Source organism: Apostichopus japonicus, chromosome 20 (genome assembly GCF_037975245.1).
Source record: "Apostichopus japonicus isolate 1M-3 chromosome 20, ASM3797524v1, whole genome shotgun sequence".
NCBI lineage: Eukaryota > Metazoa > Echinodermata > Holothuroidea > Aspidochirotida > Stichopodidae > Apostichopus > Apostichopus japonicus.
The window spans coordinates 31,525,755-31,551,010 of NC_092580.1; the positions used below are offsets into that span (position 1 = coordinate 31,525,755).

At 42.7% G+C, this 25,256-nt stretch overlaps 1 protein-coding gene across 1 annotated transcript in view; it reads left to right on the forward strand.

Moving 5' to 3' along the window:
- The first annotated feature begins 4,020 nt into the window (after window positions 1-4,020).
- The window catches only part of LOC139961769 (transmembrane protein 116-like), a 31,824-nt gene continuing 10,588 nt past the window's right edge, over window positions 4,021-25,256 (forward strand). Inside the window, exons 1-4 of the mRNA XM_071961258.1 lie at window positions 4,021-4,907; window positions 5,621-5,664; window positions 10,670-10,733; window positions 24,617-24,748. Of these exons, the coding sequence (XP_071817359.1) occupies window positions 4,836-4,907; window positions 5,621-5,664; window positions 10,670-10,733; window positions 24,617-24,748 (312 nt within the window). The 5' untranslated portion in view covers window positions 4,021-4,835. The remainder of the gene's footprint in view (window positions 4,908-5,620; window positions 5,665-10,669; window positions 10,734-24,616; window positions 24,749-25,256) is intronic.

Here is a 25,256-nt window from a genome sequence, read left to right on the forward strand (position 1 = left end):
TCTGTCACTTCAGCAGTCAGTCTTTGATCAGAGAGTCTCAGCATGGCTTTTGTCAAAAAAGGTCTTGTCTCACTAATATCCTTGAGTTTATGGAAGATGTAACAAGCTCACTAAATAGGCAGAGGTCTGTAGATGTTGTGTTCCTGGATTTCCAGAAGGCCTTTGATAAAGTTCCCCACCAGCGTCTTTTACTTAGGCTGAAGAGCATGGGTGTCATAGGGAATTTACTGTCTTGGATCGGGAATTGGCTTGGTAATAGGGAACAGAGGGTGGTAATTAATGGCTGTGCTTCTTCTTGGCAGAACGTTACTAGTGGGGTTCCACAAGGGTCTGTATTAGGTCCCCTGTTGTTTGTTGCCTATATAAATGACATCGACGGAGATATTTTGTGTACAGCTAAGAAGTTTGCTGATGACACCAAATTGTATTCTGAGGTCTCTTCCAAAAGCGATTCTGAGAAATTTCAAGCGGATTTAGATAAGATTTTTTCCTGGTCTCAGGGGTGGCAAATGCTTTTTAATATTGATAAATGTAAGGTAATGCACATTGGTAGTAGTAACCAAAAGTTTGCATACAATCTAAATGGTGTGGAGTTACAGGAGGTCTCTGTTGAAAGAGACCTAGGTATCTACATTGACTCGTCTCTGCAACCTTCCAAACATTGTCTTGAAGCTGCTAAAAGAGGTAATAGGGTTTTAGGTATGATCAAGAGGAACTTCAGTTTTCTGAAAGAGGACATCGTAGTTAGGCTTTATAAGCAGTTGGTTAGGCCTCATCTGGAGTATGCTGTGCAGGCTTGGAACCCTTATTTTGCTAAGGATAAGGAAGTACTTGAAAAGGTCCAGAGGAGGGCTACTAGGATGATTAGTTCCTTAAAGAGGGTTCCTTATTATAGGCGGTTACAACTGTTGAATCTCACTACACTGGAGCTTAGGAGGTTACGTGGGGACTTGATCCAGGTTTTCAAGATTGTGTATGGTTTCGACAATTTATCCTTTACCGACTTTTTCATGTTTGCAAACAGTAGTTGTACTAGAGGTCATTGTCTTAAACTTCAAAAGTCGCATAGTAGGATTAATATTCGGCATAACTTTTTTTCTAATAGGGTTGTGAATGAGTGGAATAGTTTGCCTGAGAAAGTTGTACTTGCAAGTAGTGTCAATGGGTTTAAGAATGCTTTGGACAAGCACTTTAAGCATTGTAATCGGGTCTGAGTGTTTGTGTCTTCAGTTTTTTTCCCTCTCTTTATAGGGTCCTTGATGGGGACTTAAGTGTCCCTCCTGATCCTTTTTTCTACTAAACTAAACTAAACTAAACTAAAAGAAGAAAGAACTATTTTGATATGGAGGAATTCTAACCACCCCCCCCCCTTCCCCATTTAGCTAAAAATATCCAATCCCATTTCAAGTTTGTTTATAAGTTCCCTGTCATGTTTTTTGGTTCTTGATTCCCTTCAAGTTAAAGAACAATTTTTAGCAACGACAACTTGATTAACCTGTCTCGTGGCGGTTGACTTTTAAATGTCTTCGCTTAATTTTGTATTGTACACATCATTTCAATTCAAAAGACGTTAATACCAAATAGTACATTGACAGCCAACGTGGTTCCCAAGGCATCACAATTCGAGAAGAATTCAGAACTTAATTATTAAACAAGAATTAGAAAAAAAAGAAAAAAAAAAGAAGTATAAGCGAGCTTGTGGAAACATATTTGCTATAATAAAATTCTACTCTTCGAGTAAGTAAGACTTCATATTGCAAAAAAATAAAATGCTCTTCGAACTCTACAGTTCAAACTATTGAGAAGTCTTTTTTCAGATTGTGTAACATTATGTTTTAGTTTTTTCTTAAAAGAGTGGCTAACCACCGTAGTATCCACGGGAAATATAGAAGCAGGTCGGGGAGATGAGTATCTGTGGCTACAGGGTTTGCTTCCCCGACTCACGCCGGTACCCCCCACCCACCCACCCCGCCCCTAGTCTTTCCCTCATAACCCTTTCTCTGCTCTACGTAATCTGGCAAAAGTGGTAATCTGGGCATTGCAATGAAAGTGGAATGATTCCCTGTGAGTTTGAGGTTACACTTGTCCAGGACGGTGCTCACTTCAGCCAAGGGTGCGCACTTCAGCCCAGGGTGCGCATTTCAGCCCAGGTGCGCATTTCAGCCCAGGGTGCGCACTTCAGCGTTTGATTCCGATGCAGCATCGTAAGGAGCAATTCAGTCATAATGGTGTTTGTGTGTGTGTGGGTGCCTGTGTACTTGTTTGATTTTCTGACTGAGGACTTGAACAAAGGAATTCAAAGTCCTCACACGTCATTGCAAAAAAAAGTCCTCTCAAAACTTCTATTGTAAAGGGTATTGTTACATTGTGTAGATTTGAACCATCGAGAAGACAATGGTGTCCTCAATCTGAACGTAAAACACATCTGCGTGTGTATACGTGTGTGTTACCCTGAGCGTGTACGCATGGATTCATGTCGTATATGGTACACTACTGGCAACTGGGCTGTAGTTGTACACTATTGAATATTGAAGTAATGGGACTATTATTGACTGTTTTTTTTGTAATTTCCATTATTTTTCTTTTATTTGAATTACTACTTATTATTTTCTTTGCATGGTATTGTCTTCACAGTCATATTATTATAAAAACATTGTGAGAAAATGGAAAAATAAATGAAATGAAATGAAATAAGAGTTTTGGAGAAAAGATTTGTATTTCGTGGAACACGTACGTCTCGTTTCAATCACGGGTGTATCTCGTTTCTATACTATATTCTACGGTAACCGAGTTACTTTATATAGGCCTAATTTAGTGTTTTGGAAACAGCAAGATATTTTAGACATATTCCTTGAACCGTCGTAAATCTGAAGAATTGTTTTTTAACCCAATCCGAGGGCAGCAACACTTGTATCCAGTCCCTTGTAAATGTTAATGCTAAGGGAAAAGAGATACAATAAACATTTGAGTAAAAGTGTCTTAACTTTGGTTCATGTACCACGATTTCAAATGTTCAGGGTAATGTTTTCATGAGTTAAACATACATAATAACGTTACATAGCGGGATCATGAACACATGGTTATGGTTGATATTGATTCGTTTTTGGAAACTGAATGTTAAATTCCATACTATGTGATGAAACCTTCAAAAACGGTCCATTTCCCTAGACAACAAATACCAATATCGATGAGAAATGATTCCAGTCAATTTAGAAGTAATTTCAATCTCTTTGTCGTATTAGTATTAAGCCCAAATCACATAGTTACCAGAAACAAAAGCAAATAAACATTTCAAAACATTGGACTTTGTCTTTCAGTCTCCAGTATTTGAAATGAAAGTAGAATGCATTGTTCTTTCAAACGAAGGATGTTCACATCAGCTTAACTTAAATCGTGACCTTGATCCCGCAATTAAAGGTATTTTTGGTACTTGTGAACTGTGGAATGCATCTATCTACATACCAAATATTTGAGGTGTAGTGCCTACAAGTTACGACATGTCATGGGAACCTTTGATTACACAGAACCTTCGTTATTGTTCTCATAATTTTTATTGATTGAATGCTCTTGAGAACAATTCATCTCAGAAAAAGGACTTTTCAAAGGCGACCCTGGAAAGCACCAATCCAAATTTCCTCTTCCTAGAGGTATTTCTTTTAAGGCTATCTAGTTTTCATTTCTGATGCCTTTCTGATGACCTTGTGTAATAAAATATTTTTCATTCATTCATTCATTCAACTGACTAAGTTTTGAGTTTTATTTCAGTTGACCTATATAGTAAACGAACGGTCTCTGTATATATTTCATCATCCTTTCCTAATACTTGGCAAGGGCTACATGGGCTTAGTCAGTTCTACCCAACTATTGCTACCACCTTTAGAAACGGACAATGCCCCTTTCCAGGGTTCTCTAAGCGAAGTGGGATGTTATGATCGAATGCTTGTTTGTTTTTCATGCGTAGGACGTAACTTCTCCACACAGTCTCTAATGAATAGATATACAAATTACAAAGTACACACGCACACCAATATTACTTGTATTTACGCATTCGTTATCTGGAACTCCAACATCTAGTCTCAAAGCTACTTAGCTAACAATCTTGGTACACAAAGTCCATCCAACTACAGATCGCAATACCAGATAGAAAAGTACAATGGACGGAAATATTTACTCTTCTAGTTATCACCAAAGGAAGCAGACATCATTGGGATGTACTAAATAGCATACGTCTTCTAAAGGCATCATTGATTTCTCTACATACCACCAGACGCTGCAAAAACGCTCCATTATTGTTACTATAGGCCCATATAACGTCTAGAAAAAGCGACTCGTTGTGTATGTCCGTTTGTGTATGAACTGCAAAGTTTCTGGAAACTTTTTGACAAGTTTTGGCTAACGTTGTTGTGGGACAGTGGTCAATACCTTTCTGGACTTGGGCAAGTGTTACTTGAGGAACTCTGGCGTTACGATAGGGACAAATGTCTTGGATGGCGCTGGATCAAGCTGTTCGTTTATCATAGCCATTGTGGCTCAGGCCATTACTTCAAGTTTCTTTAAGTTAACCGTTACGCAGTCTAACAATGGTTGTGCTTTGAACATCGAATTTCGCAAATGCGAAAGGTTTTGGGGTTACAAGCGGTTCGTTCGTGTGTCTTTGGAAATTGTACAATTAGCTACAGAATCTTTGAGTCCGGTCTTATTTATCAATTCGGTGGCCTGCAAATTGTCGTATAAGACACGCGGGAATTAGGGACATCGCACAAGTAATACACACGCAATCTCTTGGCCGGTATGTTACATTAATTAAAACAGTGTTTTTTTGTCCTGAGGTGAGAATGGAGGAATGGCAACAAAGCACCATGAATATTTCTCATTCGAACGTCACTACTGTTTTGAGTGTTCAACAGGTAAGGAGCTAGGCATACCACGAAGGGTAATGTTGAAAAGTAATGACGGGAAGAGGTGGATGAGGGGGTTAGAGGGGACACGAGAGGGGAGGTTGAGGGGGAGGAAGTTGGATGACTTGATAATCTGGGAAAACACCTTATGACATGAAGAGTCAAATGTTAAGTCCACATCCCTCTATATTAGGGAAACTATCCGCTCAAAAAAAAAAATAAATAAACAACTTGAATAGTTTTGTGAGGTGATTTTGGAGGCCGCTTACGGAACTAATTTCATGATTAGTCTTGTTTTATCGAATGTATCGGAGAAGGGACTCGAGGGAAATGGGGGTATATAAGACAATTACAAAAATAGTAAAATTGAGTGTAAAATGTTCCTTCGATTTTCTAACTTACAGGGGGAGGAGGGGAAGAGGGAAGGGGTAGGGGGGGATGAGTGGCCTCAAGAGTTCTTATGAAGGGTATCTATACGAGTTGGATAAGCTCCTATGGCTTCGTTATTACGATTATGATCCTGCAATAAATATTGTGTTAACATTTCTCGATCGTACTTTTATGTCGTATTTCACGTGCTTCACACACGTGCCAGACGCTAGCACAATAGGCAATGAATGAAGGCAATGTGTAGTACATACTAGGCTGAGTGTTTTGTAGTTGTGTGGAGGATAGTTACGTAATAAATCTTGAATAACTCTTTTTTCCCTTCTAACCCACAGCAAGAGAAAATCATGATTATTCAAATAACTATGGCTACTTTAAGGTAAGATGGTCTCTGTCAAGTTTTCTTTCTTTCTCCTTGTTCGGTTTTTTGGTGATACTAAAACAGTATAATAGTTCTTGAACCTTTCAACTCCCAGTGCCATTCTTTCATGTCACACATTGATGTCAAGATTTGGTCTTGGTTGACTCAGTGAAGGCCAGCAATAGAGTCTATACAAAACGGTAGAGTAGCTATGCAAACTGCTACATCATTTTGTGTGCTTTCTTAGGAGGTCATCACCCTCTAAACTACAGGGCCTCAGACATTGAGGAGCAGTGACTGATGGCATCAGACAATGGAAATTACTTTGAGCCTAGTGAGGGTGACAGTATAGTGCTTGTTGAGGTCTGAGCATGAGAGACCTTTGATTTTATTAACATATTTGGGTCAATATCCATTACCTTCCTATGTTAAAGTAGATGTAAGTTTGAAATAAAAATGCTAAATCCTGGATGAAATCGAGCATTATTTAAGCTTCAAGGGAATTCGCTCATTCACCCCTCCCCCCGCCTGGGGCTCTATGGCGGGCCCCTGGACCCCACCCCACCCCGCCCAGACGCGACCCTATCCCAATTTGGCGCCGCCCAGCATTTCCCGCGTTCTGCCCCCATCCTACACCCGCAAAAATGTTTCTGTCGTTTTGCTGTGCCCCTCTCACTTTCAAATATCTGGCGACGCCACTGTCGTTAGCTGTAAGACTTCATAATAGGTTTTCCAGAGTTTATGCTTATGTTAATGACTGATAATTTTCAAAAGAATGACTTACATAACATTTAGGCTTCTCAACTAGTCTTTTTATATCGTCAAGGTGACATTTTAATTGCTATTAAGCAGTGGCGGAGAAACAGGGGGGGGGGGGGGTTGGGGGGGTTTTAACCCCCCACTTTTTGAAGAGGGGGGTTGGCCCACACAATCAACCCCCCCTAATTTTTGCCAGTAATGTTCTGTTATATTATTTAACGACCGAATTATTTAACGACCGAAAACCGAGTTAGAATTGACCCACACATTATTTCTAGCCCCTTTCCCCCACCTTGCGCATTGGAACTTGTAGCTCATAGCGCTAACTTCACCCCACAACAGACATACACAAAATAATGTTTTGTTGCTGTTGAATAGCTTTGGAACTGTATACACTTGCCAACTTCAACGAGGTGTTTCTAAGTACATGTACGTAGGCAATATGAGTGTCGAAATCTGTCGCTAGGCTAGCGCGCTTTGGCACTATCAATGCAAGGTCGATTTCGCCGCATGTGCCTTACGTCTTACACAGCACCGTTTGGTAAAAATGTACTCTTATTGTTTTTAGGCATGAATTGATAATTACATTGGTTGTGTTGTAGGGGACTACCTTAGGAGTTAGGACTATTTTGGCAAAGTTTGGAGTATGTGATGACTGTAGATTGTTTGGAAACTTCACTTGAATCATGTGAAAACTCACCTGAACTCAAATGTAAATTAGGTTTGAGACTTTGTTCCTGTGTGTAAACCTGTGATATGGTTAGTGTAGAACTATTATGCTGTAACTGACCAGGGAGAGAGTAGCAGCTCCCTGAACTGACTGAGAGTATCAAGGACAGCTAATAACACAACATACGGGATTCCAGAACATTTTGCACCCACGGGGGGAAACTGCATTGAAATGAATTTTACTGTATCCTATATGTTGCACTGGTAGAGCGCATGCGATTGAGAAAAAGTTGATTGGATATGGCCAATAGGCTATATAATCCATGGTGACCGTTTATTTACAAGTTGAGAATACAACATGAAAAAACGAAAAATCTTGCTTTTCATTATAGTAACACATCAGTGACAGAACATGAGATTTCAATTTTCAAAATATGAAATGGTTAACAGGCGCGGTTCCAGGGGGGGGGGTGTTGGGGCGCGCGTCCCCCGGGTAAGAAAAAGAGGAGAGAAAAGAAGAGAGAAGGAAAAAGAGGAAAAAGAGAGGAAAGAAGGGGAGGAAGGAAGGAAAAGAAAAAGGAGAAAAGGATGGAGTAGAAAATACGGCAAGAAAACTGGAAGAGAAAGAGGAACAGTGACAAAATTATTCGAATTTGTAAAGCAAACAGCAGATATCACATCATATATCAGTGAGCATGAAAATGGCTTTCCACGATAAACAGCCTCCAAACCGTGGGCGCAGATCCTGGTGAGGACAGCGGGACGCGTCCCCACCAACTTTTTCAGTAGCGGGGACATGATATACCGTGTCCCCACCAATTTGTCTTGACCAATAGCTGCATTTCAAGTTCCCCTGTATTGAACTTTGGCGCAGTTTGATCCAGCAATGTGCAAATGACATGCAGAAGTTTGTATTTTATCCACAGTTGTTAAATATAGGACGGAAATCGCATTTGCGGCAGTCTATATTTGTTATCTGGGAGAGGACCCCATCGTATATGCAAAAGTCTACTTGGATTATTTGTCCCCTGATTTTCTTTCTGCAGAAGCCCATGTATTTCTCCAAACTAAATTTCTAAGCCATGAGATCTAAAACTTAAGGAGGTTTAGGAGCATCATTAGGTCTGGGAAGTGTTATTTCCGGCGACCTGGGAGGTATATTTGCCCAAAAAAAATCGTATGCTACGCGCGAACCCATGGTCGCGCTCCGCTTAGATAGTGTCAGAGAACAGACACGGGTCCCTAACATTATCCAAGACTGATCTGAGCCCATGCTCAAAACTGTCGATGTGTGTAGTGTTCGGTTTCGGAAATATCTGGTATATTTTTATTTCCTTCAATGAAATATTTTAGTAGCCGTCTGAATTTTCGAAAAATTCCCTGACCAACATTCTTCATCATACTTCATCATACTCGTGCAATTTTCACCCGTCTGTTAGGGTTTGAAGGCGGTTTTTCTATATCGGTTGTCCATAGATGATATTTTGTGCAACATTATGGGTATGTTTTGAAGTGAATTTGTTCACGAGAATTTTCAAATTCTGAACAGTGGGGCTGACGGGTATTGTGGGCCGCGATGAAGAATCACCTACAAAAGCAATGATCCACAGGAGATGTGATGAAGTCTAACATGATGTGTGACTGGTGACAATCTTCAAGAAGGTTATAGATGAGAAAAAAGTATTTGGATATACTTGGTTCTCAGGCAAAAGTGTACATATGGTTGGTCACTTTCAAGCACGAGAAGTGCCATTTCCGGTGATCTGGGGGGTACCAAAACCAGAAATTTGTTTGTACGCTGCGCGCCAACCAATGGTGGCGCTCCGCTTAGATAGTAATTCGCGCCCCCCCGGGTTAGAAAATCCTGCATACGCCCCTGGTTAATTGCAGCTTTTCAAGGCCTGGGCAGTGCCATTTACTGCAATCTGGGAGGCAATATTTGCCAAAAAAAATTCTTGTGCACTTTGCGCCAACTTATGGTGGCGCTCCACTTAGATAGTGAGCCAGCAGTTATGACTTTTTTTTCATCAATGGCCTGCAACCCCCCCACTTCTGACAAGAAATCTCCGCCACTGCTATTAAGCTATAATGAAATTTCATGTCAGTGTGTAACAGAGAAAACGAAACAAAGATAGTTTTGTTTGCTTTGATGAGCTGACATGATAAAGCATAAAGAATCACGAGAGGTCAACATTTATCTATTGTATAAATTCAATGAATAAGTCACATGTGACAACTGTGTGTCTCTATAGCAACCTTGGATACGTTCTGTCAAGGCATGTTTCAATTAATTAACTAACAAATTCAACTCACAGCCGTAGAAGAAATTCATATTCTGTTAGTTTAATTCCAATTCTTGCATGGAGAAGTAGAGGCAAGGCTGTGTGTTCGTGGGGGGGGGGGGGTGGTCCAGATCGGCTAACCTCCAGTAATCTCTGCGCGGTACACTTTTATAGCTAATTAAAGTTACCTTCCGTTGCCTTGGTATGCAGTGACGTCAGCATATATCAGGCACTGAATGATGTTATGACGTCATGATTATCACTTGTTTCATTCGGTTATGTCATGTCAGTACAAAAGCGGGAAATTCATTGTACTGGACATACGAAGTTACGAACTTGTATATAGTTACATATTGATATATGCTACATACCGCACGATAATACACATGATCGGTATCTCATGCGTACATTAAACCGGTCATTAAGTGTTTATATAATAAACGACACCATTCTTTAACGATCAATAGTACTAGCTTCAAATATGCTAGAAAAAGATGAATGGTCACTTCGTCAGTCATTTTAAAAGGTGACTTTAGGCACAACATTAATGTTGATATGCTGGAAACATGTAACAAATATTGTTATCAAAGAATAGCTTTCCTATATACTACCTTTAATTTTCGAGAAACGACCGACCCTGCAGGGGCTCATTTATTAAAGCGATTGAACTACTTAGTCTAACACAGAGACCATTTGATCAGTTCGTCAAATGCAACACTTAACTCAATAGCAAAACGTAAGAATGTTATGGCCTTAACTAACATGTTTACAATATATTACAAAAAATTATCAAAGACAAATGATATGGAATGTGATCCAACTGTGATTTGTTGTTTCATATGCAATTGAAAGAACAATTTTTGATTGGGTTATTAATTATTAATAAAACAATGGATTAACATTGAAATATTATAGTTTGCACTTGTCATCATCAATTAAGCCTTAAAGGATCATTCCAGCGATTCGCCCTGACTGAGTAATTTTATCATTGTCTTATAATTGCACAATGAACCTCCATGGAAGTACTTTTGGAAACTTTTAATCAATCTAATAGCATGCGACAAACATTACGGGTGTATACAGATAGCCTGTATTGGACGACGGAAATATTTTACGTTACCATGGTAACATCCTGCGATTGGTCTTGTCTTGAGGTTGGAATGTCCTGGTCTGAATGCAAATAGCTTGTTTTCGTATTCAAGTAATAAAGTATACTGAGCAATGGACAATATTCGTAAAAAAGTTTGACTCGAAATTTACATAATGTTTATTTATTTAATGAATATTCATACCGTTTATTCATCTTTCCTTAGTGTTCTTGGCGCTGGATCTACGTTCACTGCCATGGTGTGGAGAGACCAAGTCACGAAACCTGAGGTAAGCAAAAGACCATTTGATTCTATAAACGACTGATCTAACTAGTCTAGTCTACGACTGCACGGTGAGATGAGATTTCGATGAAAAGTAAAATGCAGTTACCGCCGGTTATTGCTATATTTGTAAAGAAATGTCACATTTTACGCTAATCTGCCATTAAACAAGTGCAACGTTTTGTAATTTTATAGGTGACAGGGGTGATTGGTGATATAAGTTTAATGCTAAAATATAAAATAGATCAGAAAACCCCGGCAGCAAGATTGGTATCTGTAAGTGTAAAGACTAACATATATTCTGCAATATTCTTCTCACTTTGTTCAGTAACACTCATATCACAAACTGCAAAATCATTGATGTCTGATATATTAAACTGTATGACAATGTTTTAAGGAACAACCCGCACCCCTCCCCTACCCTTTCGTGAGAAAAAGAGAGATTTTGTTGGTTCAATTTTGACTGCTGACTGTCGTCGACTCTTTGTACTTTTTACAACAATATATCATACATGTACACGAAGCATCCAGCATTATTTATACTGTAAAAATTGATACACACTCAACCTCAATCCTCACACATCGGGACTGTTATATATGAGCTTGTAAACTAACACAATATCGTATAACCATAACACTGTACAATCTACGTGAAGCTATTTTAGGCTGCATGTAGCCAGGGAGTTGTTATGGAACAACTCCCTGATGTAGCTAGATTTAGCCATCTATATAATTACCTGAAGCGAAATTTAGTCTGCTGAAAAGAAGATAAATCACAAGAAGATGATTTGGGATTAATCCCATATAAAATATGACAAAAAGGACAGAAAAATTGAAGAGAACTTTGTTCAGCTTTCGACGGTCGATATTCTGGTAGTCGTGGGTATCGTTCTATTTTAGGCTGCATACAGCTAAATTTAGCGAACAACTAGGTTAAGCGAAATTTTGGTGTACGTGGGAACGACACTAAAATGAACTAATTAAAAAGTGAAATACAAAATGAAATAAAACTGTTAGCAAACTGCTTATCCACTAGAGAGCCTGTGTAATGGAATGTGTAAAAGTAAGTTGGCCTGACGTTTCGATCCTAGCAGGATCTTCTTCAGAGGCTAAATGACAAGTTACAGTAACAGAGGGGACAAAAACAAGCACAGAATACAGACAGGTTAATGAGCACGGTGAACACAATGAGATGGATGAAAGGGGATTATAAGTAGAAAGCAACAGGAGAAGAGGAGAGGAAGGAGATAAACTGTGGAGGGACAAAGAGAGGATTAAAGGCACAGGGTAAGGAATAAACTGGAGAGGGACAAAGACAGAAAGGTGTGAAGAAAAATGGAGGGGAAGAGAGCTGTGAGAGGAAGAGTGAAAGGGGGGAGGGAGAAAGGGGAGAAGGAGTAGGGAACAGAGGAAGGTTAGTCATGTCCTTCCTGAATGTTCAGCCCATGAGGTTGAATGGTACGAAGGCGTTGCATCCAGAGCCTCTCTCTGCTGATACGTACTAGGTCAGGACGGCTACCTAAGGATTCAATCCCCTGTAGGGACATGTCGTTAATGGTATGGTTGGGAAGGTTAAAATGTTCTCCAACTGGGGTCTCAGTCTTCATGGTGTTGACTGTGGATCTGTGACCATAGAATCGCTTCTTGAGGGTGGTTTTGGTTTCGCCAACATACTGGATGCCGCAAACTCTACAAGAGATCAGATAGATGACATTGGTGGTAGTGCAAGTGATGTGACCCTTAGTCTTGTGTGTGAGTTGCATGCTGTGGCTGGTGATGGAATTGGATTCAACAATGTGGTGGCTGCAGACGATGCATCTCGAAGTACGATCACATTTGAAGGTACCATGCTGAATGGGTGTGGGGTTAGAAGTTAGAGGTGGAACAGCAGCACGTACAAGAAGGTCTCGTAGGTTGCGTGGTCGTCTGTAGGCGATGATGGGTTTTTCAGGGACGGCTCGTTGGAGTCTATCTGAAGTGAGGAGAATGTTGTGGTTGTTAGAGGTGATTTTCTGAAGGGGAGGAAGATTAGGGTGGAAAGTAACAACGAGGGGCAGCTTGTTGTCGCAATCTCGTCCCTTTTTGTCCTTCACTGCCAAAGTAGATGATCTGGAAAGGGAGCGGACTCTCTGAATGGCTTCACGCACCCTTCTGGCACTATGGCCCCTGGCAATAAGGTGTTTTTCCAAAGCATCTGTATGGCGAATGAAAGAGGAATTGTTAGAGCAAATGCGACGAAGACGAAGTGCTTGACTGTAGGCAATTCCAGACTTGCAGTGACGGGGATGGCAGCTTGAAGAATGGAGATACTGGTGTGTGTCTGTGGGCTTGGTGTATAAGTCTGTAGAGAGAGAACCGTGTTCCTTGCGAACAGTCACATCGAGAAAGTTAACCTGTTGGTGAGAGTAATCAGAGGTGAATTTGATGGTGCTGTGGAAAGAATTGATGTGATTGATGAAGGTGAGCAGGCTATCCTCATCACTGGTCCAAATGAAAAAGATGTCATCAATGTAGCGCCACCAGATAAGGGGACGGCAGGGAGCCGTACTGAGCATGCGTTCTTCAAGGCTAGACATAAACAGGCATGCATAGGAAGGAGCCATCCTGGTTCCCATGGCTGTCCCGTGTCTTTGAAGGTAATGCTTGTCCATGAACGTGAAGTTGTTTTTGGTGAGAACCTGTTGCATGAGAGCTTTGATGTCAGAGATGGGTGGACAAGGGTGGACCTTCTTAGACAGGGCTGCACACGTGGCTGCGATACCTTCAGCATGAGGGATGTTAGTGTACAGAGAAGTGACGTCGAAAGTACCGATGATGGCTGTACTGGGGATTTGGTTTTTGATATCTTCAAGTTTCCTGAGGAAATCTGGAGTGTCATGGATATAAGAATTAATCTGAGGAACAAGAGGTTTGATGAAGTGGTCCACAAACAAGGATATCTTCTCGGTGGGGGACCCATTGCCCGAGATGATAGGCCTACCAGGGTTACCAGGCTTGTGAATTTTGGGCAGGAGATAAAACCTGGCTGCCTTACAGTCTGTGGGAGAAAGGAAAGAAACAGCCTTCTTAGAGATCTGGTTCCGCTGGTACATATCAGTGATGGTCTGTTTTATCTGCTGGGAGAAAATATCTGTGGGATCAGAATCAAGAAGAGTGTAAATATCACTGTTGGAGAGATGACGCATGGCTTCCTTGATGTAATCCTGTCGATCCTGGATGACAACTGCAGAACCTTTGTCGGCTGGCTTGATGATAATGTCACTGCGAGACATCAGTGAGGAGAGTGCTGTTCGCTCATCTCTTGGAAGGTTGTCGTGTGTTCTGCGGAAAGGAGAGTTTGACTGGTTAGTCTCAGAGCTGACGACCTGTGTGTAGGCTTCTAAAACAGGGACTCTGTTCTTAGGAGGCATCCAAGAACTTTTCTTGCAGAAGGGTTCCCGTTCAGTTGGAGGATCATCTAGGAAAAACTCACGAAGGCGAATTCTGCGAAAGAAATGAGTAAGATCTTGACTCAGTTCCGCTTGGTCATAAGCTGGAGGAGTAGGACAGAAGTTGAGTCCTTTGGAGAGAAGCCTAAGGTCTGCACTGGTAAGAGTAGAAGAAGATAAGTTAACAACTGCAGTTGAGGATGGTGGTGCAGACTCAGATGGAGTCTGGGGCCTTCTAAAACGGTTGCAAGCGGTACGTTTGCGTCTTTTCTGAAGGTCAGTCATTTTCTTATTTCTTCTTTCTGTGAGTTCAATGTTCTGCTGAGACAAACACAAGTTAATTTTGTTAGTGTACTGAGTCCATTCGTCATCGGTGCAGCATGACTGTAATTCAAGCTTCAGCCTCAGGATATCATCGTTGAGGCTATCTAAGGACAATTGGCAGTGTTTGGTGAGGATGTTGATGAGACGGATGGAGGTGCTGTGTAAGACTCGGTTCCACTCTCTCTGGAGTCCTGGAGAGAGTGTCCCTAGTGCTGGTTGGTGTGTAACCTGTAGACCTGAGGGAATAATGCGAGAGAGAGAGTAGAACCTGTAGTTGGAAAGATGGAAAGAATAGCGCTGGGATTTCTGCATCAATTTTCTGAGCTTCTGAAACAAAAGAAAATGGTGAGACATGGTGAAAGCAGCGGGATGAGTAAATGATAAAAATGAAATGAAAAACTGAAACACAAGAATACAAATACAAGTACAAATACAAAGTACAAAGTAGATAAGGAGGATCACCCGAAGGGATACAGTAACAGAGCAGCTGAAAAACAAAATGAAATAAAACTGTTAGCAAACTGCTTATCCACTAGAGAGCCTGTGTAATGGAATGTGTAAAAGTAAGTTGGCCTGACGTTTCGATCCTAGCAGGATCTTCTTCAGAGGCTAAATGACAAGTTACAGTAACAGAGGGGACAAAAACAAGCACAGAATACAGACAGGTTAATGAGCACGGTGAACACAATGAGATGGATGAAAGGGGATTATAAGTAGAAAGCAACAGGAGAAAAGGAGAGGAAGGAGATAAACTGTGGAGGGACAAAGAGAGGATTAAAGGCACAGGGTAAGGAATAAACTGGAGAGGGACAAAGACAGAAAGGTGTGAAGAAAAATGGAGGGGAAGAGAGCTGTGAGAGGAAGAGTGAAAGGGGGGAGGGAGAAAGGGGAGAAGGAGTAGGGAACAGAGGAAGGTTAGTCATGTCCTTCCTGAATGTTCAGCCCATGAGGTTGAATGGTACGAAGGCGTTGCATCCAGAGCCTCTCTCTGCTGATACGTACTAGGTCAGGACGGCTACCTAAGGATTCAATCCCCTGTAGGGACATGTCGTTAATGGTATGGTTGGGAAGGTTAAAATGTTCTCCAACTGGGGTCTCAGTCTTCATGGTGTTGACTGTGGATCTGTGACCATAGAATCGCTTCTTGAGGGTGGTTTTGGTTTCGCCAACATACTGGATGCCGCAAACTCTACAAGAGATCAGATAGATGACATTGGTGGTAGTGCAAGTGATGTGACCCTTAGTCTTGTGTGTGAGTTGCATGCTGTGGCTGGTGATGGAATTGGATTCAACAATGTGGTGGCTGCAGACGATGCATCTCGAAGTACGATCACATTTGAAGGTACCATGCTGAATGGGTGTGGGGTTAGAAGTTAGAGGTGGAACAGCAGCACGTACAAGAAGGTCTCGTAGGTTGCGTGGTCGTCTGTAGGCGATGATGGGTTTTTCAGGGACGGCTCGTTGGAGTCTATCTGAAGTGAGGAGAATGTTGTGGTTGTTAGAGGTGATTTTCTGAAGGGGAGGAAGATTAGGGTGGAAAGTAACAACGAGGGGCAGCTTGTTGTCGCAATCTCGTCCCTTTTTGTCCTTCACTGCCAAAGTAGATGATCTGGAAAGGGAGCGGACTCTCTGAATGGCTTCACGCACCCTTCTGGCACTATGGCCCCTGGCAATAAGGTGTTTTTCCAAAGCATCTGTATGGCGAATGAAAGAGGAATTGTTAGAGCAAATGCGACGAAGACGAAGTGCTTGACTGTAGGCAATTCCAGACTTGCAGTGACGGGGATGGCAGCTTGAAGAATGGAGATACTGGTGTGTGTCTGTGGGCTTGGTGTATAAGTCTGTAGAGAGAGAACCGTGTTCCTTGCGAACAGTCACATCGAGAAAGTTAACCTGTTGGTGAGAGTAATCAGAGGTGAATTTGATGGTGCTGTGGAAAGAATTGATGTGATTGATGAAGGTGAGCAGGCTATCCTCATCACTGGTCCAAATGAAAAAGATGTCATCAATGTAGCGCCACCAGATAAGGGGACGGCAGGGAGCCGTACTGAGCATGCGTTCTTCAAGGCTAGACATAAACAGGCATGCATAGGAAGGAGCCATCCTGGTTCCCATGGCTGTCCCGTGTCTTTGAAGGTAATGCTTGTCCATGAACGTGAAGTTGTTTTTGGTGAGAACCTGTTGCATGAGAGCTTTGATGTCAGAGATGGGTGGACAAGGGTGGACCTTCTTAGACAGGGCTGCACACGTGGCTGCGATACCTTCAGCATGAGGGATGTTAGTGTACAGAGAAGTGACGTCGAAAGTACCGATGATGGCTGTACTGGGGATTTGGTTTTTGATATCTTCAAGTTTCCTGAGGAAATCTGGAGTGTCATGGATATAAGAATTAATCTGAGGAACAAGAGGTTTGATGAAGTGGTCCACAAACAAGGATATCTTCTCGGTGGGGGACCCATTGCCCGAGATGATAGGCCTACCAGGGTTACCAGGCTTGTGAATTTTGGGCAGGAGATAAAACCTGGCTGCCTTACAGTCTGTGGGAGAAAGGAAAGAAACAGCCTTCTTAGAGATCTGGTTCCGCTGGTACATATCAGTGATGGTCTGTTTTATCTGCTGGGAGAAAATATCTGTGGGATCAGAATCAAGAAGAGTGTAAATATCACTGTTGGAGAGATGACGCATGGCTTCCTTGATGTAATCCTGTCGATCCTGGATGACAACTGCAGAACCTTTGTCGGCTGGCTTGATGATAATGTCACTGCGAGACATCAGTGAGGAGAGTGCTGTTCGCTCATCTCTTGGAAGGTTGTCGTGTGTTCTGCGGAAAGGAGAGTTTGACTGGTTAGTCTCAGAGCTGACGACCTGTGTGTAGGCTTCTAAAACAGGGACTCTGTTCTTAGGAGGCATCCAAGAACTTTTCTTGCAGAAGGGTTCCCGTTCAGTTGGAGGATCATCTAGGAAAAACTCACGAAGGCGAATTCTGCGAAAGAAATGAGTAAGATCTTGACTCAGTTCCGCTTGGTCATAAGCTGGAGGAGTAGGACAGAAGTTGAGTCCTTTGGAGAGAAGCCTAAGGTCTGCACTGGTAAGAGTAGAAGAAGATAAGTTAACAACTGCAGTTGAGGATGGTGGTGCAGACTCAGATGGAGTCTGGGGCCTTCTAAAACGGTTGCAAGCGGTACGTTTGCGTCTTTTCTGAAGGTCAGTCATTTTCTTATTTCTTCTTTCTGTGAGTTCAATGTTCTGCTGAGACAAACACAAGTTAATTTTGTTAGTGTACTGAGTCCATTCGTCATCGGTGCAGCATGACTGTAATTCAAGCTTCAGCCTCAGGATATCATCGTTGAGGCTATCTAAGGACAATTGGCAGTGTTTGGTGAGGATGTTGATGAGACGGATGGAGGTGCTGTGTAAGACTCGGTTCCACTCTCTCTGGAGTCCTGGAGAGAGTGTCCCTAGTGCTGGTTGGTGTGTAACCTGTAGACCTGAGGGAATAATGCGAGAGAGAGAGTAGAACCTGTAGTTGGAAAGATGGAAAGAATAGCGCTGGGATTTCTGCATCAATTTTCTGAGCTTCTGAAACAAAAGAAAATGGTGAGACATGGTGAAAGCAGCGGGATGAGTAAATGATAAAAATGAAATGAAAAACTGAAACACAAGAATACAAATACAAGTACAAATACAAAGTACAAAGTAGATAAGGAGGATCACCCGAAGGGATACAGTAACAGAGCAGCTGAAAAACAAAATGAAATAAAACTGTTAGCAAACTGCTTATCCACTAGAGAGCCTGTGTAATGGAATGTGTAAAAGTAAGTTGGCCTGACGTTTCGATCCTAGCAGGATCTTCTTCAGAGGCTAAATGACAAGTTACAGTAACAGAGGGGACAAAAACAAGCACAGAATACAGACAGGTTAATGAGCACGGTGAACACAATGAGATGGATGAAAGGGGATTATAAGTAGAAAGCAACAGGAGAAGAGGAGAGGAAGGAGATAAACTGTGGAGGGACAAAGAGAGGATTAAAGGCACAGGGTAAGGAATAAACTGGAGAGGGACAAAGACAGAAAGGTGTGAAGAAAAATGGAGGGGAAGAGAGCTGTGAGAGGAAGAGTGAAAGGGGGGAGGGAGAAAGGGGAGAAGGAGTAGGGAACAGAGGAAGGTTAGTCATGTCCTTCCTGAATGTTCAGCCCATGAGGTTGAATGGTACGAAGGCGTTGCATCCAGAGCCTCTCTCTGCTGATACGTACTAGGTCAGGACGGCTACCTAAGGATTCAATCCCCTGTAGGGACATGTCGTTAATGGTATGGTTGGGAAGGTTAAAATGTTCTCCAACTGGGGTCTCAGTCTTCATGGTGTTGACTGTGGATCTGTGACCATAGAATCGCTTCTTGAGGGTGGTTTTGGTTTCGCCAACATACTGGATGCCGCAAACTCTACAAGAGATCAGATAGATGACATTGGTGGTAGTGCAAGTGATGTGACCCTTAGTCTTGTGTGTGAGTTGCATGCTGTGGCTGGTGATGGAATTGGATTCAACAATGTGGTGGCTGCAGACGATGCATCTCGAAGTACGATCACATTTGAAGGTACCATGCTGAATGGGTGTGGGGTTAGAAGTTAGAGGTGGAACAGCAGCACGTACAAGAAGGTCTCGTAGGTTGCGTGGTCGTCTGTAGGCGATGATGGGTTTTTCAGGGACGGCTCGTTGGAGTCTATCTGAAGTGAGGAGAATGTTGTGGTTGTTAGAGGTGATTTTCTGAAGGGGAGGAAGATTAGGGTGGAAAGTAACAACGAGGGGCAGCTTGTTGTCGCAATCTCGTCCCTTTTTGTCCTTCACTGCCAAAGTAGATGATCTGGAAAGGGAGCGGACTCTCTGAATGGCTTCACGCACCCTTCTGGCACTATGGCCCCTGGCAATAAGGTGTTTTTCCAAAGCATCTGTATGGCGAATGAAAGAGGAATTGTTAGAGCAAATGCGACGAAGACGAAGTGCTTGACTGTAGGCAATTCCAGACTTGCAGTGACGGGGATGGCAGCTTGAAGAATGGAGATACTGGTGTGTGTCTGTGGGCTTGGTGTATAAGTCTGTAGAGAGAGAACCGTGTTCCTTGCGAACAGTCACATCGAGAAAGTTAACCTGTTGGTGAGAGTAATCAGAGGTGAATTTGATGGTGCTGTGGAAAGAATTGATGTGATTGATGAAGGTGAGCAGGCTATCCTCATCACTGGTCCAAATGAAAAAGATGTCATCAATGTAGCGCCACCAGATAAGGGGACGGCAGGGAGCCGTACTGAGCATGCGTTCTTCAAGGCTAGACATAAACAGGCATGCATAGGAAGGAGCCATCCTGGTTCCCATGGCTGTCCCGTGTCTTTGAAGGTAATGCTTGTCCATGAACGTGAAGTTGTTTATGGTGAGAACCTGTTGCATGAGAGCTTTGATGTCAGAGATGGGTGGACAAGGGTGGACCTTCTTAGACAGGGCTGCACACGTGGCTGCGATACCTTCAGCATGAGGGATGTTAGTGTACAGAGAAGTGACGTCGAAAGTACCGATGATGGCTGTACTGGGGATTTGGTTTTTGATATCTTCAAGTTTCCTGAGGAAATCTGGAGTGTCATGGATATAAGAATTAATCTGAGGAACAAGAGGTTTGATGAAGTGGTCCACAAACAAGGATATCTTCTCGGTGGGGGACCCATTGCCCGAGATGATAGGCCTACCAGGGTTACCAGGCTTGTGAATTTTGGGCAGGAGATAAAACCTGGCTGCCTTACAGTCTGTGGGAGAAAGGAAAGAAACAGCCTTCTTAGAGATCTGGTTCCGCTGGTACATATCAGTGATGGTCTGTTTTATCTGCTGGGAGAAAATATCTGTGGGATCAGAATCAAGAAGAGTGTAAATATCACTGTTGGAGAGATGACGCATGGCTTCCTTGATGTAATCCTGTCGATCCTGGATGACAACTGCAGAACCTTTGTCGGCTGGCTTGATGATAATGTCACTGCGAGACATCAGTGAGGAGAGTGCTGTTCGCTCATCTCTTGGAAGGTTGTCGTGTGTTCTGCGGAAAGGAGAGTTTGACTGGTTAGTCTCAGAGCTGACGACCTGTGTGTAGGCTTCTAAAACAGGGACTCTGTTCTTAGGAGGCATCCAAGAACTTTTCTTGCAGAAGGGTTCCCGTTCAGTTGGAGGATCATCTAGGAAAAACTCACGAAGGCGAATTCTGCGAAAGAAATGAGTAAGATCTTGACTCAGTTCCGCTTGGTCATAAGCTGGAGGAGTAGGACAGAAGTTGAGTCCTTTGGAGAGAAGCCTAAGGTCTGCACTGGTAAGAGTAGAAGAAGATAAGTTAACAACTGCAGTTGAGGATGGTGGTGCAGACTCAGATGGAGTCTGGGGCCTTCTAAAACGGTTGCAAGCGGTACGTTTGCGTCTTTTCTGAAGGTCAGTCAATTTCTTATTTCTTCTTTCTGTGAGTTCAATGTTCTGCTGAGACAAACACAAGTTAATTTTGTTAGTGTACTGAGTCCATTCGTCATCGGTGCAGCATGACTGTAATTCAAGCTTCAGCCTCAGGATATCATCGTTGAGGCTATCTAAGGACAATTGGCAGTGTTTGGTGAGGATGTTGATGAGACGGATGGAGGTGCTGTGTAAGACTCGGTTCCACTCTCTCTGGAGTCCTGGAGAGAGTGTCCCTAGTGCTGGTTGGTGTGTAACCTGTAGACCTGAGGGAATAATGCGAGAGAGAGAGTAGAACCTGTAGTTGGAAAGATGGAAAGAATAGCGCTGGGATTTCTGCATCAATTTTCTGAGCTTCTGAAACAAAAGAAAATGGTGAGACATGGTGAAAGCAGCGGGATGAGTAAATGATAAAAATGAAATGAAAAACTGAAACACAAGAATACAAATACAAGTACAAATACAAAGTACAAAGTAGATAAGGAGGATCACCCGAAGGGATACAGTAACAGAGCAGCTGAAAAACAAAATGAAATAAAACTGTTAGCAAACTGCTTATCCACTAGAGAGCCTGTGTAATGGAATGTGTAAAAGTAAGTTGGCCTGACGTTTCGATCCTAGCAGGATCTTCTTCAGAGGCTAAATGACAAGTTACAGTAACAGAGGGGACAAAAACAAGCACAGAATACAGACAGGTTAATGAGCACGGTGAACACAATGAGATGGATGAAAGGGGATTATAAGTAGAAAGCAACAGGAGAAGAGGAGAGGAAGGAGATAAACTGTGGAGGGACAAAGAGAGGATTAAAGGCACAGGGTAAGGAATAAACTGGAGAGGGACAAAGACAGAAAGGTGTGAAGAAAAATGGAGGGGAAGAGAGCTGTGAGAGGAAGAGTGAAAGGGGGGAGGGAGAAAGGGGAGAAGGAGTAGGGAACAGAGGAAGGTTAGTCATGTCCTTCCTGAATGTTCAGCCCATGAGGTTGAATGGTACGAAGGCGTTGCATCCAGAGCCTCTCTCTGCTGATACGTACTAGGTCAGGGCGGCTACCTAAGGATTCAATCCCCTGTAGGGACATGTCGTTAATGGTATGGTTGGGAAGGTTAAAATGTTCTCCAACTGGGGTCTCAGTCTTCATGGTGTTGACTGTGGATCTGTGACCATAGAATCGCTTCTTGAGGGTGGTTTTGGCGCTACATTGATGACATCTTTTTCATTTGGACCAGTGATGAGGATAGCCTGCTCACCTTCATCAATCACATCAATTCTTTCCACAGCACCATCAAATTCACCTCTGATTACTCTCACCAACAGGTTAACTTTCTCGATGTGACTGTTCGCAAGGAACACGGTTCTCTCTCTACAGACTTATACACCAAGCCCACAGACACACACCAGTATCTCCATTCTTCAAGCTGCCATCCCCGTCACTGCAAGTCTGGAATTGCCTACAGTCAAGCACTTCGTCTTCGTCGCATTTGCTCTAACAATTCCTCTTTCATTCGCCATACAGATGCTTTGGAAAAACACCTTATTGCCAGGGGCCATAGTGCCAGAAGGGTGCGTGAAGCCATTCAGAGAGTCCGCTCCCTTTCCAGATCATCTACTTTGGCAGTGAAGGACAAAAAGGGACGAGATTGCGACAACAAGCTGCCCCTCGTTGTTACTTTCCACCCTAATCTTCCTCCCCTTCAGAAAATCACCTCTAACAACCACAACATTCTCCTCACTTCAGATAGACTCCAACGAGCCGTCCCTGAAAAACCCATCATCGCCTACAGACGACCACGCAACCTACGAGACCTTCTTGTACGTGCTGCTGTTCCACCTCTAACTTCTAACCCCACACCCATTCAGCATGGTACCTTCAAATGTGATCGTACTTCGAGATGCATCGTCTGCAGCCACCACATTGTTGAATCCAATTCCATCACCAGCCACAGCATGCAACTCACACACAAGACTAAGGGTCACATCACTTGCACTACCACCAATGTCATCTATCTGATCTCTTGTAGAGTTTGCGGCATCCAGTATGTTGGCGAAACCAAAACCACCCTCAAGAAGCGATTCTATGGTCACAGATCCACAGTCAACACCATGAAGACTGAGACCCCAGTTGGAGAACATTTTAACCTTCCCAACCATACCATTAACGACATGTCCCTACAGGGGATTGAATCCTTAGGTAGCCGTCCTGACCTAGTACGTATCAGCAGAGAGAGGCTCTGGATGCAACGCCTTCGTACCATTCAACCTCATGGGCTGAACATTCAGGAAGGACATGACTAACCTTCCTCTGTTCCCTACTCCTTCTCCCCTTTCTCCCTCCCCCCTTTCACTCTTCCTCTCACAGCTCTCTTCCCCTCCATTTTTCTTCACACCTTTCTGTCTTTGTCCCTCTCCAGTTTATTCCTTACCCTGTGCCTTTAATCCTCTCTTTGTCCCTCCACAGTTTATCTCCTTCCTCTCCTCTTCTCCTGTTGCTTTCTACTTATAATCCCCTTTCATCCATCTCATTGTGTTCACCGTGCTCATTAACCTGTCTGTATTCTGTGCTTGTTTTTGTCCCCTCTGTTACTGTAACTTGTCATTTAGCCTCTGAAGAAGATCCTGCTAGGATCGAAACGTCAGGCCAACTTACTTTTACACATAATTAAAAAGTGACTAGAAGATAAGCAATGAGAACCTGATTGTGGGATTAAATCTAACATTATTATTATTTTAGATTTTACAGTCTTGTACAGGGCCAAGGCCCTTTCACACGACTTTTACAACTTAACCCTGGTCATTGGTAACTTGCCACACCTACACACCAAAGTGTGCACATTTCAATCAATCTCTCCTGGGGCACCACAGTGCACCACAACAGCGTGTCCCCGGGGGACTTCCCATAGGGTGCAGCCACAAACCGGCGCACGCAACTATATTTACAAGTTACCTCGCAAGTCCCCATTTATACACCTGGGATATAATAAAATATGACAAAAAGAAAACATAAATACATATAATAAAACAGAAGCTTCGCGAAGCTGCCCGGACGAGTTATGTTAACCTTACGTTGATTTCGTGTTAATGTTGTAAGAAATTGGTATCACCAGGAAGTTGAAACAACGTACGTTGCCCGTTTTAACCATCACGTAAGTTAGCCTTCGCGTAGCCTCCAGGGTGGCGGAAAAGAGTTGGACTGGCTAAGGGGGTGGGGGGAGAGGGGGAGTGGCACAAATATCGAGTGGCAATGGGATGATTCTGATTTGAAGGTGCAAGCCACACATTTCCGTTCAGATTCTCTGCGCATAAATTCCAGTTGTTGAATGTTTTTCAAGAACAGGACACATTATATTGTTATTTTCAATATCACCGACTGATTTAGGTAGAGGCTATAAATTAGGTCTATAATTAGCTCTAAACACAAGGTTTTGTTTTAAATACTCTTGATTCTTTATGTGAGGTTGAAAATGAGGGTTTAGCAGAGGTCTAATTCTTCCACAGTGGAATGCATAAAACCCCTTAACTGAACCCCATGCCCCCTCCTAACGACGGCAGAGGCCTCTAGTCTAGCTTATAGAAGTAAACTGATATCACTAATCTATAGATTAGTGATATTACTAGTCCATGTATATATTTTGTTATTTTTCTTGCTCCTATGATATTTTCATTTACAGATGCTGCCATTTTTTCAGCTTTCGATGGTCGATGTTCTCGCAGCTATGGGTATCATTCTTTCATGTTCATTGTACATATCGGACGTTAATGACACCATAAATGTCTGCAACATAACCACCACGTTTGCCACGGTAAGATCATTTTGGAGTAAAATTTCGAACAAAATATAACAATACAGAAACATAAATTGGTATCTTCGTGGGATTGAGATCGGTGCCACAGAACGACGGGCGGGGTTTGGGGGAGGGGGGGGGGGGTGAGGGAGGAGTGGACGGGATGGACATGGACTTTGTTTTCATGCGTGCGTATGGCAAGCCGTTTTACTTTTTATTCGATAGTTGATGATATCAACAATTATTTGATGATATCAGCAATTAATTGGGTGATATCAATAAATAATTGCTGATATCAGGAAATAATTGTTGATATCATCAAAATCGAATAAAAAGTAAAACGGCTTGCCATCTGGGTTTTGCAATTTCTACACCACGAACGCTGGCTTGATTCCTTCTCCATGTAAAACGTGTGTTGGATTTCCTGGGATGTGATTGGTCGTCTGCTTGTATGACGTCAGATCATTTTGCTTGCCATCCTTTCTGTATTTCTTTGTATCTATCTGTTTACCGAATTTGCTCTTGT